The sequence below is a fragment of the Camelus bactrianus genome, chromosome 14 (assembly GCF_048773025.1).
Source record: "Camelus bactrianus isolate YW-2024 breed Bactrian camel chromosome 14, ASM4877302v1, whole genome shotgun sequence".
Classification (NCBI taxonomy): domain Eukaryota; kingdom Metazoa; phylum Chordata; class Mammalia; order Artiodactyla; family Camelidae; genus Camelus; species Camelus bactrianus.
In genome coordinates this window covers 44,158,097-44,184,931 of record NC_133552.1, presented here as the reverse complement: position 1 = coordinate 44,184,931, position 26,835 = coordinate 44,158,097, and the positions used below count along the sequence as shown (strand labels likewise).

Below are 26,835 nucleotides of genomic sequence, written 5' to 3'. Positions count from 1 at the left end.
AAACAAATAAATAGTCCTCATGGGAGATTTTAACATAATTCCTCTCTGAAAATTAAATATAGAGAAATCAAATATAAATTATAGTTGAGAAGCACAATTAAACAAGCTTGATCTGATACTTACACAGGACCTTGCCACCTATCGAGAAAATTCATTCGATTTTAACACACACAGACCAGTCATAAAAATTAATTATGTACTTGGTTATGAAAATTTTTAAATGAATTCCAGATAATCATGGTTATTTATACTATTGTTCTCTGATTACACTGCAAAAAGAAAGGAAAGAAGGAAAGAAAGACAGGAGGAAGGACAAGAGGAAGGGAGGGGAGGAGGAAGAATTAGAGGACAACTGAAAAATTTCATGTGTTAGAAGACTGAAAACTATTCCTGGAAACTCAAAGGAAGAAAACATGACCAGAGCCCTACACATCAAAACTGAGTGGTGTTTAGAGGGCAATTCTAAAACCAAGGAAGCCAAAACTTAAATGTACTAAGTATTTAACTCTGTGGAGTAAAATTTTTTTAAATTATTTATTAAGGAAGTAAATGATAAGGATAAGGGCAGAGGCCAGTGAATAAAGGGAAATGAGAAACAAGAAAACATTTCTAGAAATAAAATGAACTCTGCCTGGAGTGGTCAGAGAAAGCTTTACCAAAAACGTAAGATATTTACTTAAACTCATTGCTGGGAGAAACATCTTTTAGAAAGAGGGACTAGAAAAGCTCTAGAGTTATTGGAGGGAACTCTGTGGGTCAGAAAGTCGGGAGAAGTTCACCTGATGCGATCAGAGGATGGGAGATGGAGCCAAGAAGTTGGACAGGTTACTGGAGGCCAAAGTCTGAAGCAATCTGTACGCTATTGCCAGGAGTCTGGGCTTTGTTCTTTGGGATATATGCAACCATTAAAGTGTTTTAAGACACAAAATCATGTTTGTTAATAGGAAAATAACTGGCCACAGTGTAGAAGATGGCCTGGAATGGACAGAGAGAGCGAGTGAGCTCCAGACACTGGGTCATAGTGTTGCAGGAGTGAACAGAAGTGAACCAAGCCATGCCCAGAGTCTCGCAGCTGCTTTGCTCTTGACAGATTCTAATGGTTGGCATAGACCTGAGGCGATCACTAACACCTACTGGACGTAATCTTTTTGTTTTGCACAATCAGAAGATACACACAGACCAGTTGCAGAAGTGTCGAACTCTGGGGAAAGGCCAGGTCATTTTGGAACACCTATCTTGTAGGTCATTTTGTGCAGAAAGAAGAAGTGGCGAAATGACAGATGCTTTCATTTTACACGGAGAGGGAAATCTGGAAGGGGAATTCAGTCCTACGTATTTACTTAAATCATCGGTTCCAGAAAGTCACAGTTCCTGGGCGAGCAGCTTTGTGAAAAGCTTTAAAGGTGGAATACAGGATAAGCACGTCAGTCCTCGAGAGCACGTCTGTGGCCTGGGTTACTGCTTCGGAATGCCTCTCACTGTTTTCTTCTCTGCAGATGGGCTGGACAGGAGCGAGCTGCTGCCACTGTCCCCTCTGGCTCCAACCATGGAGGAGGACCCGCTGGTGATATTTATGTCTGGGGAGGAGGACCTAGAAAAAGTTGAAGAAAGAAACAAGTCGGAGGAACTGAGGAGTTTGTGGAGAAAGGCTATACACCAACAAATCCTGTTGCTTCGAATGGAGAAAGAAAACCAGAAACTTGAAGGTTAGCCATTCAAACAGGGCTAAGTGATATGATATGATATATGATATGATATGAGATATGATATGATCCTCTAAAGGTGTAGTTTGTTAAAACTACTCCCTACCCCTCCACACACTCATACTCATTCATTCTTGGACTGTATGTATATTTACTAGAATATCTATTGATTAAAATTGTTTCTTTCTATTTTGTGAGGTGGTTATGACATGGAAAAGGTCAGCTTAAGAAATCTGCATTCCTGTTTAATAATTTAAAACCTCAGATGCCCTTGGAGTATGTTTGGGTGATTGAATAATAGAATAATAGATAGAAGGTAACAGAATATATGTAATGTGAAGTTAATGTATTTAATATGACTGAAAATTTAATATCATTGTGCATTACTTTAAAAAAACCTTAAATATGAAAAGCAGATTCTCTTCTTTTTGAATATAATTCTCAAATTTCCAGCTATTTGTATTCATAGTATGAGAAATATGCCTATTTCAAATAAATTATATCATATCTGATTCAACAATCTAATTACCAGTTATCAAATCAAAGTTTTTATCTTTTGTCACTGTTCTACAAATTTTCTATGTAAATAATCATATTGAAATTAAATTCATAAGTGAATAATTTATAATAACTATTGTGCTATATTTGTAGTGCTTTATAGCTAAGTTAATGAATACCAAATTCTTTAGAATGTGTTTTCCAGACTTTGAAATTATGATGTTATTTACCCTAGTACTGACAGAATCACACACAGGGAGGTGTACAGACAGTACCCAAATCCAAAAAATGTATTAATGCCACTACCTTGGGCAAATCCTTTAACATAAAAGGGCCTTGTTTTTCACATTTATAAAATAAATGATTTGGCTTGAGTTGGCCCTTTGACTTTTAAGATTATTGGAAACTGTATAATCTGGGTTTTTCTCTCACTTGCTTTTATTATGTTGTCTTCCAGAAGAGCTTTTTTAGTACCGGTATTCACATTTCTGTGTTCATCATCTATCTTAAGATTCCTGTTACTATACCTATTGTTCAATTCAGTTTTTAATCTTAACAATATATATTTAGATTTCAAGGTCACAGTTTACTTTCTTTTTTTCCTATATTCTTAGCAGAATGAAAATTACATGAGATTTTTAAATATCTCTAGGAAATAAATCATCTTTTCTTTTAAATTGAAATGGAATTATTATTGACATAGCTTTTAAAAGTTTGGTGTGATAAATGGTATGTCCACTGAAGCATCCATAGATTTTGAAAGGAGTTGAATTTATATTTTTATGTAGTTGATTACATCATGGACTAACTCAGAAACAGAAAAACAGGTTGAAAAAAGTTGGTTATCATTTCCTAAAAACTAATTTAAAGCATGAAATTACATTTAAGATGTATTTATTTTAACAGTTGGGGGTATTACAGTAGAGTATCATATTAAATATTAAGGGATAATTTTAGAATCATAGACTGTTTGAACTGGAAATGGTCTTAGAGATTATTTTGCTCCAGTCTTCGTTCTGCGGTGGACTTAGTGACTGTCCTGGGGAGGCTAAGGAATTAACCTAAGGTCGAACAGTGATGTACTGGCAGAACAAGTATTAAAACTCCAGTTTATTTGTCACAGTTCTTGGGCTTTTCTCCAGTACTCTGTAGTATTTCTCAACTATATGTATTAGCTGTATATAGGAAATGGAGTGTTTAATACAAATGATTCTGTGCGTTCTGGGGTCAGTTATACTGTATAGACAGACAGAATAAGAGAGGAGGTGACATTTAGAAAATATGATCAGAAACCTTCATCAGTTCTGTATTTATTTTGGTACTTAAATAACAAAGACAAAAAAATAGTTTAACCCATTAAAAATTTTAGCCAGTGGATAAGCATTTCTTTGTGCTTATCCATTGCTTAAGCTCTTGCCTAGTCTTGTCATTGTGAAAAATATCATTTTATGTAGGATTGCATTTATTATTGCATTTATTATTAGCTTTAATGAAACAGCTCCTTTTAAAAAAATTATTTGATTATCATAGAGAAATGTAAAGCAAATATCAAGAAGCAAAGCTGAACTGTGTTAGAAAGCCATCTAGTGGTATCCAGGGGGAATTTTTTGTAATGCGATTTATTTTTTGATTATATGTGGACTTTTAAGTAGAAATTTTTACTGCTCTTCTGTAATGGCAGTCTAGTATAGATATTTTAATTATTTTCAAAGTTCTTAGATTGAAATATAGTCGATTTACAATGTTCTGTTAATTTCTGGTGTACACCATAGTGATTCAGTTATACATTTATGTATCTATTCCTTTTCATATTCTTTTTTACTATAGGCCATTACAAGGTACTGAATATAGTTTCCTGTGCTATGCAGTAGGACCTTGTTGTTTATCTAGTACATATATAGCAGTTAGTATCTGCAAATCCGAGCTCCCGATTTATCCCTTCCCCGTCCCCTGATATTTTAATTCTTTTGAAATGGTTTCAAGCACTAGGTAAAGAGTAATACTCATTCTGCTGTTGTTTTTGTGCTGTCGAGGACTTTGGATGCATGACAAAGATTTGTATTGCAGCAGGTAAGGTGTTTGAGCACCGGAGCTTGAATGGATACAGATTACCCTGAGAGGCTCCTGTTCAATGCAGTCCTAAAGAAAGAGAAGAAATACACGTACATGGTTTTTTTTTCTCCCTTCTCCCCATTTGGAATCAATTCTTTGAGATAAAGACCAAGGGTAGATAGTGCTTTTTTGCATTTGTAGGCATTTCTTTTAATGAGCTCTGGGCTTAGATTTTAGACCATCAAATGAGAGAGAGTTCTGTATTATTCTAAAAAATGAAAGTAGTGTTAGCTTCAGTAAAATGAACTTTCCTCTTAAAGATTATTTAAAATGGACGCAGGTATATATAACCTAGCGTTGTTAAGGGCAGAGTTGGTAACTCTGGAAATAATTATAAAATGTATCAAGTTATCATGATCAGCTATTTCTCAAATCAAGGTTAGCATGAGGCATTGTTTTCACATATATGTCACATATAAAATGCTAACATTTTAATGGTGTTTAAAATGATGCAAGCCGTCACTTCTGAGGTTATCTATCACATTTGCCAAACAATTGAAATTTCTAGCCTAGAAAACATGGGGTTTGTTTTTTATGCTTAGCCGACTTTTTATCTGTAAGATAGAGTAAAAACTTCCTTAAGAAGTTATTTCTCTGTGTATGTGTGTTAATTTTTTAACATGAAATGACTCCGAGTTTGAGAACCTTTCATGTGTTGTCAGTTTTTTTTTTTTAAGTTTCTTTTTGAGAAAATGTTAGTGGTTGATTCTTAAAAGTCATCTGGTATGATTTTAGAAATGCAATAAAGCACTGTTTTAAAAACATACTGATCTTGTGTAAATTCTGTCTTCCTTAGCAAGCAGAGACGAACTCCAGTCCAGAAAAGTTAAATTGGATTATGAAGAAGTTGGTGTCTGTCAGAAGGATGTCTTAATCACCTGGGATAAGAAGTTATTAAACTGCAGAGCCAAGATCAGATGCGATATGGAAGATATTCATACTTCTCTTAGAGAAGGTATTCTGGATCTTTTTTTTAGAAAAACTTCAGAAATGTTTTGATTCATGCAGCTCAGGCATAATTTTCTCTTTGTGCTTTGCCTATTTAAAAAAAAGGAAAGTAATTTGTTTCTGCCCGCACTTAGTGACTTTATTGGAGAAATTGTCCCTGAGGAGACGGCAGGCACCTTTCTTACAGTTTCCTGCCTCTTCAATCAGCAGTGTTATCATTTAACAAGAAAACAGCATGTGCATTAGTACAAATCTTTGATCATATGCATAAAAATATCTCAGACTTTTAAACCTGACTCATCGCCATCACTTGCTCAGAAGTGTTTATTTACATATATGTGTATATGTATATATATATATGTATATTCACCTACATGTATGTGTTTATACAGATTTATATTATTAGCCATCAGTTTTCTTACCATGCATTTATTCTTTTATTTTGGAAAAATTGCTTTTGTTTAGCCTTATATTATTGCATTGCTGCTCTGTCATAAAATGACTGAGATTTAAACATCTTAAGTTTAAAATTGAAACTAATATGTGAATTGTTTAGATACAATATCTGTGACTCAGATTAAATACATTAAAATGAGAATCTCTATGACTTGCATAAACGGAGTGTAAAATAAAAATCCCAAAGTACCCAAAGTAACCTGATCATGAATCAAAACAAACTTACAGTTACCAGAGGGGAAAGGGAGTGGGAAGGGATAAAGCAGGAGTTCGAGATTTGCAGATACTACTATATATAAAATAGATAAACAATAAGTCTGTACTGTACAGCACAGGAAACTATTCAATATCTTGCAGTAACCTATAATGAAAAAGATTATGAAAACAAATATATTTCTGTATATTTATGACTGAAACATTATGCTGTACACCAGAAATTGACACAACATTGTAAACCGACTATACTTCAATTAAAAAAAAAAGAAAAAAAACTTATGATGTGTCATTTTCAGCAACATGAATGGACCTAGAAATTATCATATTAAGTGAAGTCAGACAGAGACAGATATCATATGGTATTATTTTATGTGTGGAATCTAAAAAATGACACAAATGAAGTTATTTACAAAACAGAAACAGACTCACAGACTTACAAAACAAACTTGTTTACCAAAGGGGAAAGAGTAGGGGAAGGATAAATTAGATGTTTGGGGTTTGCAGATACAAACTACTATACATCAAATAGATAAATAACAAGGTCCTGGATAGCACAGGGAACTACATTAAATATCTTTTAATAGCCTATAGTGAAAAAGAATATATATGTGTGTTACTGACTCACTATGCTGTACACAAGAAACTAACACAGCATTGTAAATCAACTAAACTTCAATTTAAAAAAAAATAAATAAAAGCCTATGATAATGTGAAACTATTCCATAGTTAAGTTTAAATTAAGATTAATTCTGTAAGATGCTCCATTTACAAACCTAATACATGTTCTTTTTTCCTTGAAAGAGATGGAAATCCCAAAGATTTACACTGAATGCATTATTTGGGAAACAAAATAGTGACTAATAGAATGTGTGTCAGATGTAGATCACTCCATTCTTTGGTATGATTTTTAAAGATGTTTTAGGGGTACTCATCTTCCCATCTTGTATAGAACAGTTTAAACTCCTTAGCACTGTGCCCAAGGCCCTCCGTGATCTCTCCTTCCTGCATCTCTCATCCCCCTTCCTCCCTCTCCCTACCTTGTAGCCTGTGCTCTGGGGATGCTGAACTTCTCCGGGTCACAGTGTGGCACAGACTGTATCTTGTATGGCTGCTGCAGCTCGCCCTATCCTCCTTCTTCCAGCCCCACTACCTTCTCCTCATTTCCCACGTCACTTTATTTCCACCCCATCTTCTTTCTGCTCCTCCTTTGCCCCCTTTCTCTGTCCTCCTCAGGGTTTTCATACATCCCTCTTCCCTAGGTGATTGCAGCCTGAACTCCCAGTCTGGAGAGTCCTATTATCCCTCAGCTCTCCGTTCAAATACTATTTCCTTAGTGTCCACCCACCCCCAAAATAAATTAGTTTTCCCTTATTATTCTTTTTCATGATTCTTTCCCTTTAATGGTACTTATTGCAATTTGTGATTTTGTATTTATGTGTATCTGTCTAGCTTTTCTCAACCCACCACCATAAGGTAGCATCTTACAGGTTTTTTACTGAATGAATAAGTGAATGGATGAGACTAATGTTCCTGAGAATGGGTTTATTTGTCTCTCTATGATAGACATCCTCAATGCCATGCTCTATGCTCTATTCCATGTTGGATACTCAGTAAAGATTTAACTGAAGTGAATTACCTTTTGTAAAATGATTATTGGATGGGTAATAAAATAGCCCACTCCTGTTATCAGTGACTCATTTAATGGGCTAATGAAAGTTACCCTCTAAAAATGACATTTTATATGAGATCATTCATTCATTCATTAACAAATGTGTAAATAGCGAGGTATATTCTTGGATTTCATCATATAGAGATGAAAGTATGCTTACTGTTAAAAAGAAGCTCACCATCTAAGTGGGGAAACTAGACAGACATATAGTATTGTGCTAACTGTAATCCACTATAGTCATCTTGGAGTATGAATCACATAGTATGTGAAGAGGGAGTACTTACTCCTAGAGATATTACGGGGAATTTCAGCAGAAGACTGGCATTCGGACTAATCCATAAAAGACAAGTGGAGATCCACTAGGCAGTCAACTGGAAGAGCCTACAATTCCATAAAGGCAACAGTTGAAACAAGAAACCCGGAGGTGTGAAAATAACCATAAGCCCTTATGGTTATACACTAAGTATATGTAGATACTTAAGATATACTTAGTATGGCAGGGAATGGGAGGTAATGGGACTGAAAAAAACAGGTAGTTTGGAGGTGTACCCTGTGGAGGGCCTTATTATTCATGTCACTGAGCCTGAGTTATACCTTTTGGACAATAACACTTTCATCTTATGCAAACTGTGGTACTGCATTCCAAAAAGACTAGTGCCGTTAAACCTTCCTCTAACCAGCTAGAGCTCGGAAACCTGTTCCATAGCTAGTCTTTTTGGACTGGTAACAGTGAAACAAAATTGCCTGCACTATATAGAATTGAATTCTGTCCCTTCCGGTGCTTTACTTCATGTCCTTTGGCATAAAAAGCATAATTTTAGCATACGTTGAATTGCTTGTAATACCATTTGGTTTTCAAGCACGCTGGAGTCAGTGACTCATTATATATGAATATAGCATTATGCATGTTAGATGTTTTCTTCTCAAAAGCTGAATGATGTTCTAGAGCTCTGCCTTCATTTTTGTGTTTACCATTCTTATTATTTCATTTTTTTTAAATTGAAGTATAGTCCATTTACAATGTCATGTTAATTTCTGGTGTACAGCATAGTAATACAGTTATATATATTCTTTTTCATTATTATTGCATTCTTTTGTGGATCATATAAGAATGTTAATTAATTCTCTCTACAAAGTTACTTTTTAGTGACAAATCTTTAGAGCATGAACATTAGCATTTGTTACCAGCTTCAAGCCAAATAAAAGGTGAAAACAGGCAGTAATACGTTTCAGTATTTCAGAATTTGGCCTCAGAAGCTGGAGTTTTAATTCTAACCTGCCACTTAGTAGCTGTGAGAACTTGGGCTCAGCTTCGCCATCTGCAAAGTTTAGATAATAGTAATTGCCTGGTTCATTAGGTTGTTTTTTGAGCACATGGGAACAGTTCTGGTGCAATTTCTATAATAACAATGCCGAGAAGCTAGCCATCCTCAGTAAATGTTGTATTCGCTTCTCAGCCAGTGACTGCTACTGTTGTTAATACTGCCACTGTTATCCTTGTTATTTGAGGGTTTTCTTTCACTAGGGTTAAACTTGTCAAAATAGGCTTCTGGGACCACATCATACTGTGTGATTGTAGGATGTCACGCAGGGCAGTGTAGCCCCCCATTTTCAAGCATTACAAAACTAATCAGCTGTGATCTCGCAACTTCATTCCAGTGTTCAAGACCTTGCTTTTTCCTCTCTTTGATGGTAGGTGTTCCTAAAAGTCGACGAGGAGAAATCTGGCAGTTCCTAGCTTTACAGTACCGTCTCCGACACAGATTGCCAAATAAACAGCAACCCCCTGATGTTTCCTATAAAGAGCTTTTAAAGCAGCTCACCGCTCAGCAGCACGCTATTCTCGTGGATTTAGGTATGAGTGATTATAATTTACAGAAGTCAACAAGTAGGTCCTTTTGTTGAGTTTGGGTTTTTTTTTTTTTTTAATTTGTTTTTGGTGTTGATAAAGAAGATCTGTTGGTCTGCAGAGTTGCCAACTTTGTCCTTTCCTAGGGGCGAGTTGTTGGCCTTACATCTGATTGAACATACCCTAAATGCCTGAGTATAAAAAGATGTCTTCATCCTAAAACTTGACCTCTGCCAAGGGAGTCATCTTGTATTTGAATCATTTAAAGGTCATATTATCGAGTGCTCTTAGTTCCTGTTTTTTTGAACAACTGACTTTTATTTGTGATAGACAATTATTATCTCAATCAATGCTGGTCTTAAAATAGGTTAGGATAGGTTAAAAGGGGCAGCAGAAAAGTTAACAGAAGTCTGCCGAGTATTCTTGGACATACAGCTGAAAACAAGGCTTTAAATATCACTTTTGAAAAACAATACTGCAGGTATTATGTTGTGGAAATCGTGAACATGTCCATATAGGTTAGAAGAAAAACTAGCTGTCCTAATGCTATATGGATTTCTAGTGGCTCCATCATAAAGCTATCTTTTTAAATACTGAATTTGATTCAAATAAGGAAAATAAAAATGGTATGATTTTAAAAATTATATTGTCTCTAATTTTTCTCTAAATCAGCCTATCATGTTTTATTAGTTTAAAATAACTAATTTATTGGATTAGATATTATACATTGACATTTGACTATTTCATCCGTAGTCCTAAAAGTTGGTATATTTAAGGTGGTCAGATACATTATTTGAGCCCATCTGGGAGAACAAGGGATTACCTTGTACTTGAGGGTCACATTATATTATATAGGGCATATAAAAATCACTGGCCAAGATCTAGTTTTGACCTCTGTGCTGTTTGGGTGACAAACAGCTTTTGTTGGGAAAGAGCCCCACTCAGTATTTCTTGAGCCAACTAGAATTGCAAAGGGTAATTTTACAGAGAAACTGGAAACTACAGTTCTTGTCCTGATTCTATCACTAAACTGTAGTTTTAGACAACTGACTTTGCTGCTGAATTTCAGTGCTGTCTCTTAAATGGACAATGAACTGGCACCCCCCATGAATCCCCTCAGATCTCTGGGTCTGTGACTGGAAGGGGTGACGGGAGAAGTTGGGGTGTTGCTGTTAGGGCCAGTCAAGATATCTTAGTGAAGAGAAGGAGATGAGGAGATCACATTTTCGGAAAAGGCTGGTCAGGAAAAAATAGAGCTAGACAGAATTAACATCTTGGATGGACAGTATATTTATAGTTTTCTTTAGCAAAAATTTTAAGGGAGAAAGTAAAATGATCATTTAAAAAACTGCTTATTTGACTTTTCTTGTGGCCATCTGTGTTTCCCCAGCGTGTTCTTATTTTCTTCTATCTTCCTCTTACTGGCTCTGCAGAATTAATCTTATCAGTTCTGGGGGAAAAAAAAAACACTTTTAAGCATATGTGGTGGAAAACATTTAAAAATCTGGCATTCTTACAAGTTCTAACTGACATGAGTAATCATTTCACAAGGAAGCTAACACCCCCTTCATTTTCACGGCACAAGGAAAGTCCTGAACCACTGTCTGGAGCCTTGGTGGTGAAGATGTGTTTATTTCATTGTTTAGTACCAATGTTTTAATAATCCAGGACTAATTTTGTCTGCCTGCTGAAGTGTCTCTGTGGCAATTTTATACACAGTGGCAACTTTATTTAAAATCACCTTGACCCTTTACTATCCTTGTCCTTTTTGGATTTATTGAAAAAAAAAAAAGAGGTCTACATGGCTCACGGAGGTGGTTTAAGAAACAGGGAGCTGGGGGGTGGGTATAGCTCAGCAGTAGAGCACATGCTTAGCATGAACAGCATGCATGAGGTCCCGGGTTCAATCTCCAGGACCTCCATTAAAAAAAGAAACAGAGAGCTAAGAATATTTGAAAAAGAAGCATTTTCTAAATGATAGGCTGAACGTAAAACAAAATAACCCCCAAAGTCCCTCCAACGTCATATTGCAAGAAAAGCAGGAAGACATCTGCTAAGAACCACTAAGGTTTCTTTTCAAGTTACATGATACCTCTTGTAGAATTCTGATTTCAGTTAGAGGGTGGTTTTATGTGAACTTAGAATTTGCCTTGACTTATAGTCAGGGTAAGTTTTATATTCTATCTTCCTGAGATCACTCCTGAATGTGTCTTTGATTTGTTTGTGGAATGTTTTTTTTCTAAAAAGAAGTGCTGGTTAACACCAAATGTTTGCTCCCCTGTCATATATGTGGAGAAGGGGCGGTAGTCCGGCAGGTAGCTTGGGATTGACGAGAGGGAGAGAGATTGTCAGTCAAAGGAGCACTCCAAGCAACTCTGACCGGTGCGGGAAAGAGCATTTGTTTATTCCTGGAAATCACTGACTTGGAATTTCACTCTGGTCTCCAAAGCATCAGGGCATCTCAAAAATATTTTTCTTTTCCTCTGCAGGGAGGACTTTTCCTACTCATCCTTACTTTTCAGCACAGCTTGGGGCAGGGCAGCTGTCCCTCTTTAACCTCTTGAAAGCCTACTCGTTATTGGACAAAGAAGTGGGTTACTGTCAAGGGATCAGCTTTGTGGCCGGAGTCCTGCTCCTACACATGAGTGAAGAGCAAGCCTTTGAAATGCTGAAATTCCTCATGTATGACCTAGGCTTCCGCAAGCAGTACAGACCCGACATGATGTCACTACAGGTGAGATGATGTCGCTACAGGGAGATCTTCCCAGAGATCCTAGCTGGAGCCTTCTTCTAGATTACAGTTCAGATCAAAAGAAAGTCTTTGAGCATGGATAGATGTAGAGGCCTGTTATAGTTCATGGTTTTAGTGTGGGATTTGCGACTTTGCTAAACCTTGAAGCGCATGACATCCATACGCAGGGTAACTTTTCCATAGTTTCTCACGTAAATAAATAAGCAATTCTAGGGGGTCCTCAGGTCTGTATTTCCTAAGTATGCTAGTTACCAGAGAAAGTATCAAGTTATCTTTATTCACGTTCCTCATTTTGTCAGTTGAAAAGAATCATAGATCTTTTGTTTGAAATCTGAAAATAAAATGTTTTATTCTTTTACTGTGAGTGCGTAAATGGCAGATATCTTGATCATGCTTCTTCTTGAACGTTCCATCACTGTCAGACAGGCCCTTATAAAAACAAGTGTTCAGAGTCAGCGGTGCTTTTTCAGTTGACTTTTCTTAGCGTGCTTGAAGAAGCAATGTTAAGACTTTTTAGTTAAGTAGGGAGTATTCACCGCCCTTGCCATCTTCAGCCTATTTCAGATTCTCTGTTTACACATTTCGTTTCTAGTTTAAACTTCACTTTCCTTAAAGTATTGGTTTCTAATGAGAAGTTTAAAGTTTATCTGTAGATATGATAAACAACCACTACCTTACAATTTAAAGCTTTTAGTTGTAAAAATATAAAGGAAGACTTTAAAGAGAAAAATGTCAGGATTCTCCTCCTTTGAAACGAGATAGGCATGGTGCCCAGTTAGTCATAATATTATGCCTTAGATAAGAACAAAAATATTTTTTAAATGATTTTAAAATACACTTCTAATATACTTTTTCCTGGTTCCCAGTGATCAGTTTTTACATTTAATACTTCAGTTAACGACCCATGGGCAAAAAAAGACTTTGTTTCACTTTATGAATATTATAGTAAATGGTATTTTCTTGAGAGGATGAGTGGAGAGGGATTTTTTTCATTACTTCTTCAAGGTGAAATTTTTGGCAGGGAAATAGGGCTTTGCCGTCACTGTTGGATTTCAGCTGTGAGTTCATAAGAGGGGGTGTTCACCAGGATACATGTATCAAATACAGTGATTCCTAGTTGATAACTGTTCATAGGTCTATAAACATTCCACAAGTGAAATAATAATGACTATAGAAGGTTTTTATTTTTTACTTTATTTCTAAGCAGTTTACTGTAGCATATTAGTTCAGAAGCATTGGTGCCTTTGTAAGGAATTAAATAGCTCTGATTTTCAGAAGTAACACTTTGGGAGCTATCATTAAAAATTCAAAGAATGGAGAGTATCTGAGTAGCACACGGCCTTGATTCATAATTAAAAAGGTTAGATACAGCTATGGCTTTGAAAATGCAGTGATTTTTCAATTTAAAAATTCCTTATCAATTTAACCTTATAAAAATTCATATAAATTGGATTTATACATTAATTTAATATATCCTGCAATTACCAAGAAATAGTTTATGTCCATAATTATGAAAATGAAGATGTTTTAAAATCTTTGGTGGCAGCATTCTTATAGGCCACGAGACTGGGGACCTTATTCTGGGAGAGCAGAACTTTTTGATCCATAAAGTGAGATGCAACACTACTTTCTGGAGCAGATAGTATTTATTATCCAATCAGTATGACTTTCAAAAGTGGAAGCAACAGTGGGCTTGCAATCACGTGATAGGATTTCTGATTACCTGCCTGTGTCAGCTTGGGCCTTTCGGGCTGTCTTCCTCAGTTACCTTATCTGTAAAGTGAGAGGATTGAGGTGTCTTTTAACTCCATCTCATCATGTTTTGTGTCTGCTGTTCTCTGTGTAAAGTGTAAAGCATTAAATCTTTTTTGTCTGAAGTCTCTGGTCTCTGCTTTTTTCCATCTTCTCTTCCCCTCCCGCTGCGTCTCCCTTTCCCAGTTCTGTCTCTTCCATCTGAGGATTTGCCATGTTATCCATGAGGCAGAAGGGGAGAATGATTTAGTCCTAGCAAAAAGTATCATATTATTAAAGTTTCCTTTGAAGGGAGACTCTATTGCGTTTTCATTTGTCCTTTTCAAAAGAAATTTAATGTAAATATACCCTGAAGGAAGAAATGTTCTTAACCCTTAGTTTAGAATGTAGGAAAAAAGTAAGGTCCTTTTAAAAAAATTAAACATTGGGGTATTGCTTTGTGTTACGATCAGAGCTCAGCAAGAACAGGATGCTTTTGATGATAGACTTTTTTTTTTTCTGTTTTATTTATTTATTTATTTTATTGAGTTATAGTCATTCTACAATGTTCAATGTCAAAATCCAGTGTAGAGCACAATTTTTCAGTTATACATGAACATACATACATTTATTGTCACATTCTCTTTCGCTATGAGCCACCAGAAGACCCTGTATATATTTCCCTGTGCCACAGAGTACAATCTTGTTTATCTGTTCTACATTTTGAAATCCCAGTCCCTTCCCACCCCACTTTCTTTTTATTTTGCTAATTAGACTTCTTTGATTTTTGTGCAAAATACCAATTTTATTGATAGGGCCCAGTGTGTCCAGTTTCTAAGTTGTAAATGGCCTAAGGGAAATATATGATTTTTTTTCAACAGGACTTAATGAGGTTATAATCTCATTTTTTTTAAACGTCTTTGTTTGACTGTAGCTAAGCTTCTTTGTTTTATAGCTATGACTTCTGTGGCTCCTTAATTCTTTCCTTTTACAATTTGTGTGGAACCTTGGTTTCCACAGATACGTGCTATAAGGGTCAAATAATTTGCTGTGTTTATGTCTAGTTCTTAGATTTTTAGTTTTGTGTTCTGAAAACAGTAGTTGTTGAATTGCCAATATAATTGGTTATTTTAATGTATTTTTATAGAGCTATTTAAGGATGATATTTTGATGATATCTTCTAGAGAAAGAAGTTTTGCTAGATTTTATAAAATATTGTATATATTTTACACCAAAATATTAAGCTGACAGAACTGATCGAGGACTCACTACTCAATCCGTGACTGTGAAGATAAACATTTAAATTAATCCACAATTCACAAATTTGTTTATTATTTGCTACTGCTTTACTTTTAGCTACCACTGATGTAAGAGTTTCAAAGTTGTTAAAAGCTGTCTCTATATTGTTCTTTTTTTTTTTTGAAATATGAGCAATCAACTCAGTAGCCAAGTGAAATAATTCCTTCTTTCAATCCTAGAAGCATTCCAGCTGTATTTTTTGCTTTAATCTCCTTTGTCAAGAAAAATATGCTGCTGGACTACTTTGGATGTTAGATGTCACAGCTCAAGCTTCTGGCTCCATAACCTGCTGAGCCTAGCAGTGTCCTAGCAGTGTCCTAGCAGTGTCCCAGCAGTGTCCCAGCAGTGCAGGTATCCTGCCGGTCTAAGCCAGAGGCTTCCATCACCAACAGCTGCTGGGCCCAGCAGGGGGAAGACCTGCTGTGCTTCTGAACTGAATGTGGTAGATTCTTTAGCATGGAAGCTTCTCTGGAATTGGTCTGAAATCAGAATGGACTTTTCCATGAGCGTCCTCAGGCAGGACAGTTCTGATTAAATTCCAAAAGCAAGGCCTTCCTACACGAGGAAAAGTGACCATTTCCATGGGTTATATGTGACACCAAAACACCCACGAGAGAGAATCTTGCTCAGTTGTCGTAGACGGACTTACAGTGACTTGCCTTTAGTTAAATGAACTTGGATTTCAGGATCAACTTGAACATAATAATAAAAATAAAACACTACTACTTTGATTTACTGAATATATGTGAATTTGTTATTAAATATTAGAGTAATAAAATGAAAGTTAGTATATTTTATGTCCACTCAGATAAATGCACAATATTTTATTTTTCTTCTCTGAATTAACTTTAGATTCAGATGTACCAGCTGTCCAGGCTCCTTCATGACTACCACAGAGATCTCTACAATCATCTGGAAGAAAATGAAATCAGCCCCAGTCTCTATGCTGCCCCCTGGTTCCTCACATTGTTTGCCTCTCAGTTTCCACTAGGATTTGTAGCCAGAGTTTTTGGTAAGAGATGGCAATGGCCGAGTGGAACAGTGTTACCGATTCCAAGAGAGGTGCTTCTAGCCGGGTGGGGCGCCTGTTGTTTTATCAGGCGCTGCACAGAAGAGCGGATTGCTGGTGGAATTTTATAAATACACCTGGCTCTCTTCTGAGAGTGATTTGAAACCATATTGGTCTTAAAATTGAAATTAAACGGGAAAGGAGCGGAACTGAGCCCCTGTGTTTGAGTAATCTTATTTTCATTTACACCTAAAACTCAGAGTATAATTTTTAAAAAATCTGAATGAAGGACTTTGTATAATTTTTCAGATTTTTATACATATCTTTCCTACCCCTGTCTTTTCTTTTTTTTTGTTGTTTTTTTCCTTCCCTATTGTCCTCTTCCACCTGGACTCAAAACACAGAGAAACATGTGCTCTGACTGGGTCAAAGGAAGTCCTGATATTTAATGTTATTTCTAATGGCATTTCTTAATGTGACTTTTTGTTGTTAACAAGGTAACTGAAAGCCCTGTTTCAATGCTTAAGTGACCCCTCTTTCATGCTGGTGCTGTGGCGGTCCCCATCTCTGAGACAGGGTGGCTCAGGGAAAAGCGTGAGGCGCGGGGGGTTGGGCCCCGGGCAAGGTGCTGAGTTGCAGCCTTGGTGCACAGTGTTAGGTGCCAGGAATAAAAAGAGGGTGTGACGTGGTTTATGCTCCCTTTGGGGGAGCCCTTAAACCTATTCCCAAGTCTTTAGTTAGGTTTGTCTAAATCCATTATTTAAAAAGCAGTTCTGTTTTGTTTTTTTAAACAGCACTTTACTGCAGGCTTGTTCTAACATTTAGACCTCAGTGACCTCAGAAAGGGCTCCCAGCTTTTGTGTCCTCTGTGCTCATCTGTCTGATCCATAGTGAAAGTAGTCAATACTCATAACTCTGCTTTTGCTAAATTGGAGGGTTTTTTGTTTGTTTTTGTCAAATTGTAAGTATTTGCCCACTTCTAGGCCATTACCAGCATTAGGGAAAAAAAGGGAAAGAGAATAGAATACAGTGAAAATATTAGAGAGGAATACAAGTTGTAGGGGGAAATGTTGTTGGGAGAGACTACAAATTTGAAGAGATAGGTGTAACATGTATATGTGCCCCAGATTACAATCTACAGTGTATTTCTTATTGGGGGTCAAGGATTTAAAATGTAAACATTACACTAGCAATAATACAATCTATAGACAAAGTGCAGCGAAAGAGTAAGCCCACGTGCAGCAAAAAGTAAAACCAAGAAATTTACCAAATTTCTCCTTGTTATTGAATATACACCATTGCTTTCCTCCAGGTCAGTTTTCCTTGGAGCTTGGATTCCGATTTATGGGTCTTGCCTGAATCCTTTCATTTATATATTTCTTCTCAGAAAACAGCTTACCAAATCAAAATGATGTTTAAGGTATCTCTCCTTGACTTACCCTTGGAAGTTTGATATCAGAATTCAGAAAAGTCTCCACAGTCGTCTGTATTTTTCTCTGAGGATAGGAGTGATGCTGTCAGCTCTACTATAGCTGCTCCATCCTTTCCTTTGTATTTAGTGAAGAACAGAGACTGTCAGGAAAGGGGAAAGATGCAGGAGCAAGAATGACCACATTTGAAGTTACTGTTTGTTGGTTCCCTCATTTTTAACAACTCTCTTTTGTTTATTATTGATTGCAGAGTGGCATGCATTGAGAGGAATTCTCATACAAAAGTGCTTAGTACTTTTCAAAACTATTGCATGTTGGTATTTCTTAGGATGCAGAGTTCAGAGTTAGAGTAACTTTTCTTTTTCTCTTTTACCTCTCGGTTAAGTTATATATTGTTCTTTTCTTTTAGACTTTTTTTTTTTTAATTTCCTGCTTTAGTACAGGTTTAATTACATATTAACTGGTTCATTTACTTTTTTATGATGATAATGAGAGTTTAAATTGTCCTAATTGGTTATGTTGATTTGTTTTTGTTTTCCCCTTGTGAAGAAAAATCTAAATATCAATTGAACAAGTGTTTTTGAAGTATACCTACTTTCTATTAAATTTGCCTTTAAAAATTATAAATACATAGACAAATGGATATATATATTTTTTCTTTTTACCCTGGCTTTTTCTGAGATTCCTGAATAAGTAAGAAGAATATTTAAACATCTGTTTATTTCTTTCAGTCATATTATTATTTATTTCAAATCTAGGTGATTTTGACCAATTTTCTTTTACAAAATATTCTGTGGTTATGGTCCAGTAATTAAAACAACAACTACACACACACACAAAGCCACACACACACAAAAACCACTAGCACAAAGAGGATGCTTTTTACAATAGTAGATACATAATTTTGATCATGAAAATTATCTCTCTTCTTCCAGATATTATTTTTCTCCAGGGAACCGAAGTTATATTTAAGGTTGCCCTCAGCCTGCTGAGCAACCAAGAATCACTCATAATGGAATGTGAAAACTTTGAAAATATTGTCGAATTCCTTAAAAACACGCTACCTAATATGAATACATCTGAAATGGAAAAAATTATCACCCAGGTATGGGTCAAATGGTAATAATAAGATACAAGATTATACAATAGTTTCTCTACTAATTTTAAGTGTTTTAACATAAAGATGTAGTTTTGCTTGACAAGTTTTTCTTTTTATTGGATCGATATATTTTATTTAGAAGTGAGACAACTGTGCAGTTTCTTCATCATGACAGCACAATCTGTGTCGCTCTGCACAGGCAGAGTGGTTCAGTGCTATATGAGTTTTTCAGGACCAATAGTAGGACTGAAGAAAGAACTGACAGAGTTAGAAAGATCTAACAAATAAATAAGATGAGCCTTGCTTACCTTTGTAATATTGTTAATTCTGTTTTCAAATATGTAAGCAGTACGTGTGACAAGAGTCTAGAGTTTGGAATTAGTCTTCTAGCTCTTTTATTAGTCGTTGGCTTGCACACATCACCCTAGTCTTCTGAACCCCAGGATTCTCACCTCCAAAATGGGACAGTACTGATCCAAGAGGTTTTGTGAGGCTTAAATGAGAATTGATGTATCAGTCCAGGTCCCTTGCAGGAACAGAATCTACCTGCAATGATTTCAAGTGAAGGTACTACTTGTAGGGATGTGGGCAGGGTTAAGAGAACCAGACACAGATGTCCAGGTGCTCAGGAACTAGTAACAGAGGGAAACTGTTCATACTGGTGGAGCTGTGTCAGGAGGAGGAGGATATGATGGTGTACCAGGCCCAGTGAGTGCCGGGACTCTGGAGGAAGGCTCTCTGGAGGTCCTTGTGCTCTTGGTGAGCCAGACAGGGAAGGAGCAGGGAAGAAGTACCCAGCCTCTTTCTCCTGCCCCTTTTGATCTCCTGATGACCTTTCCCACTAGCCATACCCAACCAGAAGCCAGTAGGAAGGAAGGTGTGGGGAATGCAGGTCACAGGGTCTGCCTTCCAGGGAAGAGTGGAATGGATGAGGGCAGAGAGTGGAGTTGGGAAGCAAATGAAGAGTAATCAGTACATCATATATCTAGTCCCTTGCTCTTCATCGGGACCAGGTAAGTAGCAGGTATATATTGTTATTCAGATGACATGAATAAACAAGACCAAATTTGTAGATAAAGCAGTCAGGTCTTATGAGTATTTGACAAAATTTACCACTTTCCTAGAGGCATTTGGGATAGCAGGTAAAAGACAGAGTTTAGAGCAAGAGAAAGGCAGTTTGAGATTTGTGCTGGTGTCCAGCTGTCTACTAGCTGTGTGACTTTTTGGGCAAGTCACAACCTCTCTGAGTCACAGCTTCCTTCCATACAAAATGAGAATAACATACTGTTTTTAGGAGCAAATGTAATCAAATTCAGTTGAAGAATTTGTAGACTAAAATTCACTCTATAACAAGAAGGTTAATTATATTGTTACATGAGAAACTTTCTTTCCAGTACATGGATTTAAAATCACAAGCAGATCATTCTGTAAATATCTATGTATAGTTTTTATTTGTTACAATGCTCTGGAAACTGAAACATACAACTTTTACTTATATATTCACTTGTTTACTAGTTCTTTAGAAATATCTTTTTGGACTGGCAAGCAGTCAGAGATTATACTTTTAGAGAGAAATGATACCTGATTTGAAATCCGATTACCTCTCTTCTACAATTATTGGGGGAATTTACTAGTTACCTCTCTTCTACAATTATTGGGGGAATTTACTAGCTTTAGAGATTATTACTAGGATTAATGGATAGAATTTATAGGCTGATAGATTTGGACTTGATATTAGAGACAATTTTCTAACAAACAGAGTTCATTAACTAAGGACAGACTGTTGATATTAAAGGAGACTTTGATGAGTTTTATTTATGGTCACTGTAAAAAATGCAAATAATGCAGAACAGCACAAAGAAGAAAGTAAAAGTAACTACAGATCTCAACACCTTGAGATTTAAAACCTTCTAAACATCCTTTACAATCTCTCTTTAATTATATACACATATAAATATGTATACAGTTTTACTTAAGTGAAGTCATACTGTATGTGCTATTGTGTAATGGTTTTGTATTAGAATATTTGTAGAGTATTGGACATTTTTTGATGCCAATAAATACAGATCTATATCATCATTTTTCATGCTTCTGTAGTAGTCCATTGTGTTCATATCCACTAGGCAGGGAAACGATGCTTGTTTGAGTGGAATAACCAAATTGTCTTGAAATATCATGTAAATTCTTAAGTTTGGGTATCTAACAGTAGTAAGGTAAATAAGCAAGTGAGTTTTTTGTGACTTCTCTCCATACAGTGTTAGTGTAGGTACCATTGCTTAAGTGACAGCGGCTGCCTCGTGTTCCCTCGCATGTTTAGACTAAGGAGGGGTTACCTGTCCTCTAACTTCTAAGAAAGCTGTCTTCTTACTTGGTGGCAATATGGAAGAGCACAGGCAGCCCTGATTAAACCCTCCATCTCTGCACAGTGCTCCAGGCGTGCAATTTTGAAGATTCTCTCTATGGTAGGCTATGTCAGTGACTCCTGAGAGGCTCACATGGATGAGCAAATGGATGGAAATAGTATAAGACCTTCCTGTCCCACTGACAAATAATTAGAAGGGCTTTTGATCTCATTATTATAGAAATACCCTATGCAACTTTTCTTACTAATCAGCAAAAATTATCTCTAACTCAGATAAGAGTTACTCAGTAACTAGTGTTGTTTATCTGGCATGCTACGTTTTGGGAGATCGTTTCTAGATTATGAATATTTAGGTTGCAAAATGCCTTTGAACATTAACTTTTTCTAGTGTCTTGGCCTCATCATGAGAATGCTTCAGTTGTATAGAAATCATCTGTTTATCCTTTGATAATCACCCTTATTATTCTGCCTTTTGGTATGTCCCACTGTTCCTCACTGATGAGTATTTGGAAATTCACATGAAGTATGCTAGGCACACAGACTGTATCTTGGTTCACATACTGAAGGTCAGACTAACCGTTGGTGTTTTCGTGGCAGGTTTTTGAGATGGATATTTCTAAACAGTTACACGCCTATGAGGTGGAGTATCACGTGCTGCAGGATGAGCTCCAGGAATCTTCATATGAGGATAGTGAGCCTCTGGAGAAGTTGGAGAGGGCCAATAGCCAGCTGAAAAGACAAAACATGGACCTCCTAGAAAAATTACAGGTAAAGAGATAATGATGTGACAAAAACAAAACAAAAAACCAAAAATGCTTGGATGCCTCCTGCCTGCACGGAAGGAAGGAAAGAGCTGTGACGTGGATTAAACCACTGCTGACTGCGGTCCTGGGTATCAGATGGTGTCCAAGTGCTCTGGGGGCTCCAAATACACGTGTCAATTTAAATATCAGTTGGGAGATACAATGTACTCCCAAAAAATAGTGAAATGACCATTCAAAGCAGAATCTGGAGAGGGGAGGGTATAGTTCAAGTGGTAGGATGCATGCTTAGCATGCATGAGGTCCTGGGTTCAATCCCCAGTACTGCCTCGAAAAATAAATAAATAAGTAAGCCTAATTACCTGCCCCCACTTAAAAAAAAAAGAAAAATAAAACTACAGGGGAAAAAAACAGAATCTAGTTCAATACTTACTGAGTATTGCACATGTTTGGTTTAATTTCAAGGGTGGAGGGATTGACTATAGGAGATAGGGAAAACTCTGCGGGACTTGGGGCTTGAGCTGGACTCCCAATGGGTGGTGGGAAAAATGAGTGAGGAGTAGGGGGCTGTATAAATAAGGAGGCTGTGGCAGAGCAGCAGAGGAGGCTTAATTGAACATCAGTTGAAGCTTTATGTTGGGGAGATGTAGGACAAACATGATGGAGAAGAACTGTAGATAACTTTCAGCATCAAGCAGAACATGGCTTTAATCATGTTGAGAAGGAAATCTCTCCATGTTTTGAACTGTACTTTGGATCAATCTGGAAACCTTGATGAGGACAGATGAGGATGGGGAGAGAAGATAGGGAGACCAGCTAGCAATTGTTTGTGGAAACATGACTGCGGATGACAATGACCGTCTAGAGTAAAACTCACAGAAATGGAAAGAAAAGGAGACTTTGCATTGCTCTAATAGTGATATTGAACAGCTTTTCATGTGCCTGTTGGCCATTCGTATGTCTTCTTTGGAGAAATGTCTGTTTAGGCCTTTTTGCCCACTTTTTGATTGGGTTGTTTGCTTGTTTGTTTGTTTTTAATATTAGGCTGTATAAGCTGTCTGTTTATTTTGGAAATTAATTCATTGTCTGTAGCATCATTTGCAAATATTTTCTCCAAGTTTGTATGTTGCCTTTTCATTTTGTTCATGGTTTCCTTTGCTGTGCAAAAGCTTTTACATTTAATTAGGTCCCATTTGTTTATTTTTATTTTTATTTCCATTACTTTAGAAGATGGATCCAAAAAAAATTTCTGAGACTTATGTCAAAGAGTGTTCTGCCTGTGTTTTCCCCTAAGAGTTTTAGAGTATCTGGTCTCTTAGATTTAGGTCTTTAATCCATTTTAAGTTTATTTTTGTATATGATGTTAGAGAATGTTCTAATTTCATTGTTTTACTTGTAGCTGTCCAGTTTTCCCAGCACCACTTGTTGAAGAGGTTGTCTTTTCTCCATTGTATGGGCTCTGGCCCATAGAAAATTTTATGCCTTTTCCTATTCAAAAAAAACAAAAAAGCTAACATTGTCTATTTTCAGAAAGAAAAATAAACAGTTGGGGTATTGTCCCTTATTACCAGGATGTTTCAGTGGTGATTAATAGAGCACTTCCTTACTAGGGAAAGTGGGTTTGCACCTGCTTTATATTATAATGATTTTTATTAATGGTTAAAAATTTTTCATTAGCAGTTCAATGTGGTCATCATCTCTGGGTTCTACGTGGGCACACCTGACACCCTTAAAAGCTGATAGGATCCCAAGCATGTGTAGAGAAAACCCTTCATTTCCAGTCAGAGGGCAAAAAGCCTCTTTTAGTATCTCAGGGCAGTGTCAGGAATCTTCTTTCTCTGTGTCAGATCCTATTCACCACAGGAGAATACTCTGTGTGTGGAGTGAGGACCCACAACCACTGGGAGTATGATTTAATATTGCATTTTTGGTGTATTCAGTGAAATGAGATGTATTTTGTTAGTACCCTAGTTATATTTTTGAGAAACCTAAAACTATACCCATTTCATGGAAGGTTTCAAAGTATTTGCTTCATATACTATTTTATTAAGTAATAAGACATGATTAGTTAATATATGTAAGATCTGGCTGCTATTGTGATGAAGAACCAAAATCTTCAAATTTTTGATTTGGAGGATTTTGTTTTTTGCCTCAAACAGATAGCCCATGCTAAAATCCAGACCTTGGAATCCAACCTGGAAAATCTTTTAACCAGAGAGACCAAAATGAAGTCTTTGATCCGGACCCTGGAACAGGAGAAAACAGCTTATCAAAAGGCAGTGGAGCAGATCCGGAGGCTGCTGCCAGCAGATGCTCTGGCCAATTGTGAACCACTGCTGAGAGACTTAAACTGCAACCCTAACAACAAAGCCAAGACAGGAAACAAGCCATAATGGAAGATGTACCATCCCAGCAGGAAGTGCTCTGAGGGTGCTTCAGATGGGAGGAGCCTGCATGCTGCTGGTCCAGCGATGGACACCGGAGCCGGCAGAACCACTGAGTTGGTTCTCAGCCCCGTCAGAGCTGGGGGCCCTTGCTCTCCTTAGAGCATGCCAGTTCTTAGCCATTGTACATATGTAGACTGGCTTTTTTTTTTTTTTTTTTTTTTTTTGCTGTCCTTGTTGGCTATGTACATATATATAAAAGTGGACAGAAAGAGTTCATGCTTTCAGATAAAAGGAGTAAGTGTATATTTAGAGCAATTTTTTTAATCAAAAACTTCATGAAATCCACACCAAAGGGAATTTAAAGTGAATTTCCCCTTGGACACATGTGAAATCATTTTGTCTTTGTAGTGAAACAAAGCTAGAACATCTTTGTATATTGAAATATACTTGAAAAAAATGAATGTATTTTTTTCTCCAAAGAACAGCATGTTTCACTCAGTGGTGGGGAGGTGGAAACATTTGTGTAGCTTTATGTGTATCTGTCTTAAAATCTACTGACATTATATATTTGAGGAAGATGACTGCCAGTCAAGCTCCAGGGTTTTTCAGGAAAGCAGGGGCCTTTCCCCTGCTGCCTGCTTTGTGCCAACTAGCATGTTGCATCTACATGCATTTTGAGTCTGGACAGGCATTACTTTAGGTGTGTGTAAGAAGGCAAGACATTGTGGCAGAGTCTGCCCACCCAGCTCGAGAGAATGTTACTAATTTTCTAGCAAATTTTACCAGCAGGGTTACTTAACTAAAAATATCAGTCCTAAAAAATATAATTTAGGACCTAAATTGTCTAGATCAACTTTTTACCTTTTCATTTAAATTACTCCTACAGTTGTGAATGAACACCCCTTGACTTGGTGACAAGGATTTGCCATTTGCTATCAAAATGTGGGAGCTCTTACTGTAGTTCTCTCTACCTTAAATGATGGATAAGGAAATACAATTATGATTGGTTTTTGAAAGATGATGTACTGTGTTGAGTTTTTTTTTTTTGCCAATTGACAGGTCTGATAAGCTCATAATCATCTTCCCCTCCCATGTGACAATTCCTGAGAACTGTGGAATGTTTATAATGAACTGTTGAAGTTCACTGGAAGGGAAGGGGAAAGCCCTTCTAAAGCCTACAATTCTGCCTATGAACCCCCAACTTTCTCAGCCTGCAGATAGATTATTAGAGGACATCATGCATGCTGGGTGTATGGAAGGCAGGAAATTTTTAAAGAACACAAGGAATTTCTCCATGTCAGAGATGATGGTATGATAGTGCCTTGGAAAGTCAATGCAGCGTTTTTGCCTTTCCAAACAATAGTTCTCATCACTGCTTTTTTGCAGGACTCATGTTATCGCAGATGGATTATCTGGGATACTTTTCTTCAAAGGGAGTTTGTTATACACAAGCTACAATGTTTTATGATACAGTAGAGGAATAAAGCTCTGAAGGTTTCCGAAAACCTTGATTAGCAGATGAGAAACATCTGAAACCCCCCTACATCATCAGTGTAATTGTAATGACTCGTTACCAATCATCATGCCCTCGAATCCAGGCAGTTTGTCAAAAGAAAACAATGTCTTACTAGTAAAGTTCATGTAATTTCTAGGTTCTAGAAAATGCTGATTCTAATTACCCCGCTCAGTTGGGGCTACCAACTGTTTTGTTGCTGGAATTTCCCCCCAATTTCTTTTTTTTGTAGGGGAGGTTTCTTTTTTTATGAGGAATATGGCAAATATTATCTGGTTACTGCCTGGTGATGAAAATTACCTGTGTGTCATACACAGGTGGTAGCTAGGGACTCTTCAAGTTGGGAAAAGAAATGTTTCCTTTCAGTTGTACGGTTTAAAGTAAATTTTATTCTGGGTGTTCAAAGTCAATGTTATGAATTGTACTATGGTGTTCAGAGCTTAAGTAGTGTTGGATACAGTGTTTCTTTTGAAAATGATTTTTCTTTTTCTTTTGTGATCTTTTAAATGTTGCACCAATTATGCTTCATATATTGTTATATCTTCATCAGATTAATGTAATGTCTATTTCATTTCCAGTAAATACATTGCTACAATTTCCTTGGCTTATTGGTTTTACTTTTGTTTGTAATAAAACAGAAGAAAGTCTTGGTTAGAGTCCTTTACAAAATCTGCATGCATGGGTTGGATTGTTGCTGCTTAAAATTTGCTCACTGATAATTCTTCGAATCAGAGACAACAAAGATAACTTTTAGAAAATTTATAAAAGTACATCATCTGTTACCAGTTTTCAACTTCTTTCCCAGTGGAGCCTTTTGCTGATAAATAGAAAAAGACAACCACACTGACAGATTTGCATTCTACCCTTCTTGGTTTTTTTTATGCCCTGTAATAGGTAGCAAGGGAGAAAAAGAGGATAAGAAAATACAAAATTTAAAAATCGTGTTAGCTCCCTGTTTTTAAAGGATTAAGGGCACTTATTGATGGATATGATGTGAATGTATTTACATGAAATACACATGTTCAGAATATTTTCAAGCAT

General features: G+C 36.6%; 1 protein-coding gene across 7 annotated transcripts in view; it reads left to right on the top strand.

The window, feature by feature from the left end:
* TBC1D4 (TBC1 domain family member 4) overlaps positions 1 to 26,393 on the top strand; it is a 173,818-nt gene extending 147,425 nt beyond the window's left edge. For all 7 annotated transcript variants that reach the window (XM_045509148.2, XM_010973548.3, XM_074378326.1 and 4 more), the window contains 8 exons: positions 1,497 to 1,706; positions 5,110 to 5,268; positions 9,299 to 9,457; positions 11,941 to 12,185; positions 16,086 to 16,245; positions 18,608 to 18,777; positions 21,731 to 21,901; positions 24,054 to 26,393. In XM_045509148.2, coding sequence (XP_045365104.1) covers positions 1,497 to 1,706; positions 5,110 to 5,268; positions 9,299 to 9,457; positions 11,941 to 12,185; positions 16,086 to 16,245; positions 18,608 to 18,777; positions 21,731 to 21,901; positions 24,054 to 24,287 — 1,508 coding nt within the window. In that variant the 3' untranslated portion in view covers positions 24,288 to 26,393. The remainder of the gene's footprint in view (positions 1 to 1,496; positions 1,707 to 5,109; positions 5,269 to 9,298; positions 9,458 to 11,940; positions 12,186 to 16,085; positions 16,246 to 18,607; positions 18,778 to 21,730; positions 21,902 to 24,053) is intronic.
* Positions 26,394 to 26,835: the final 442 nt, after the last annotated feature.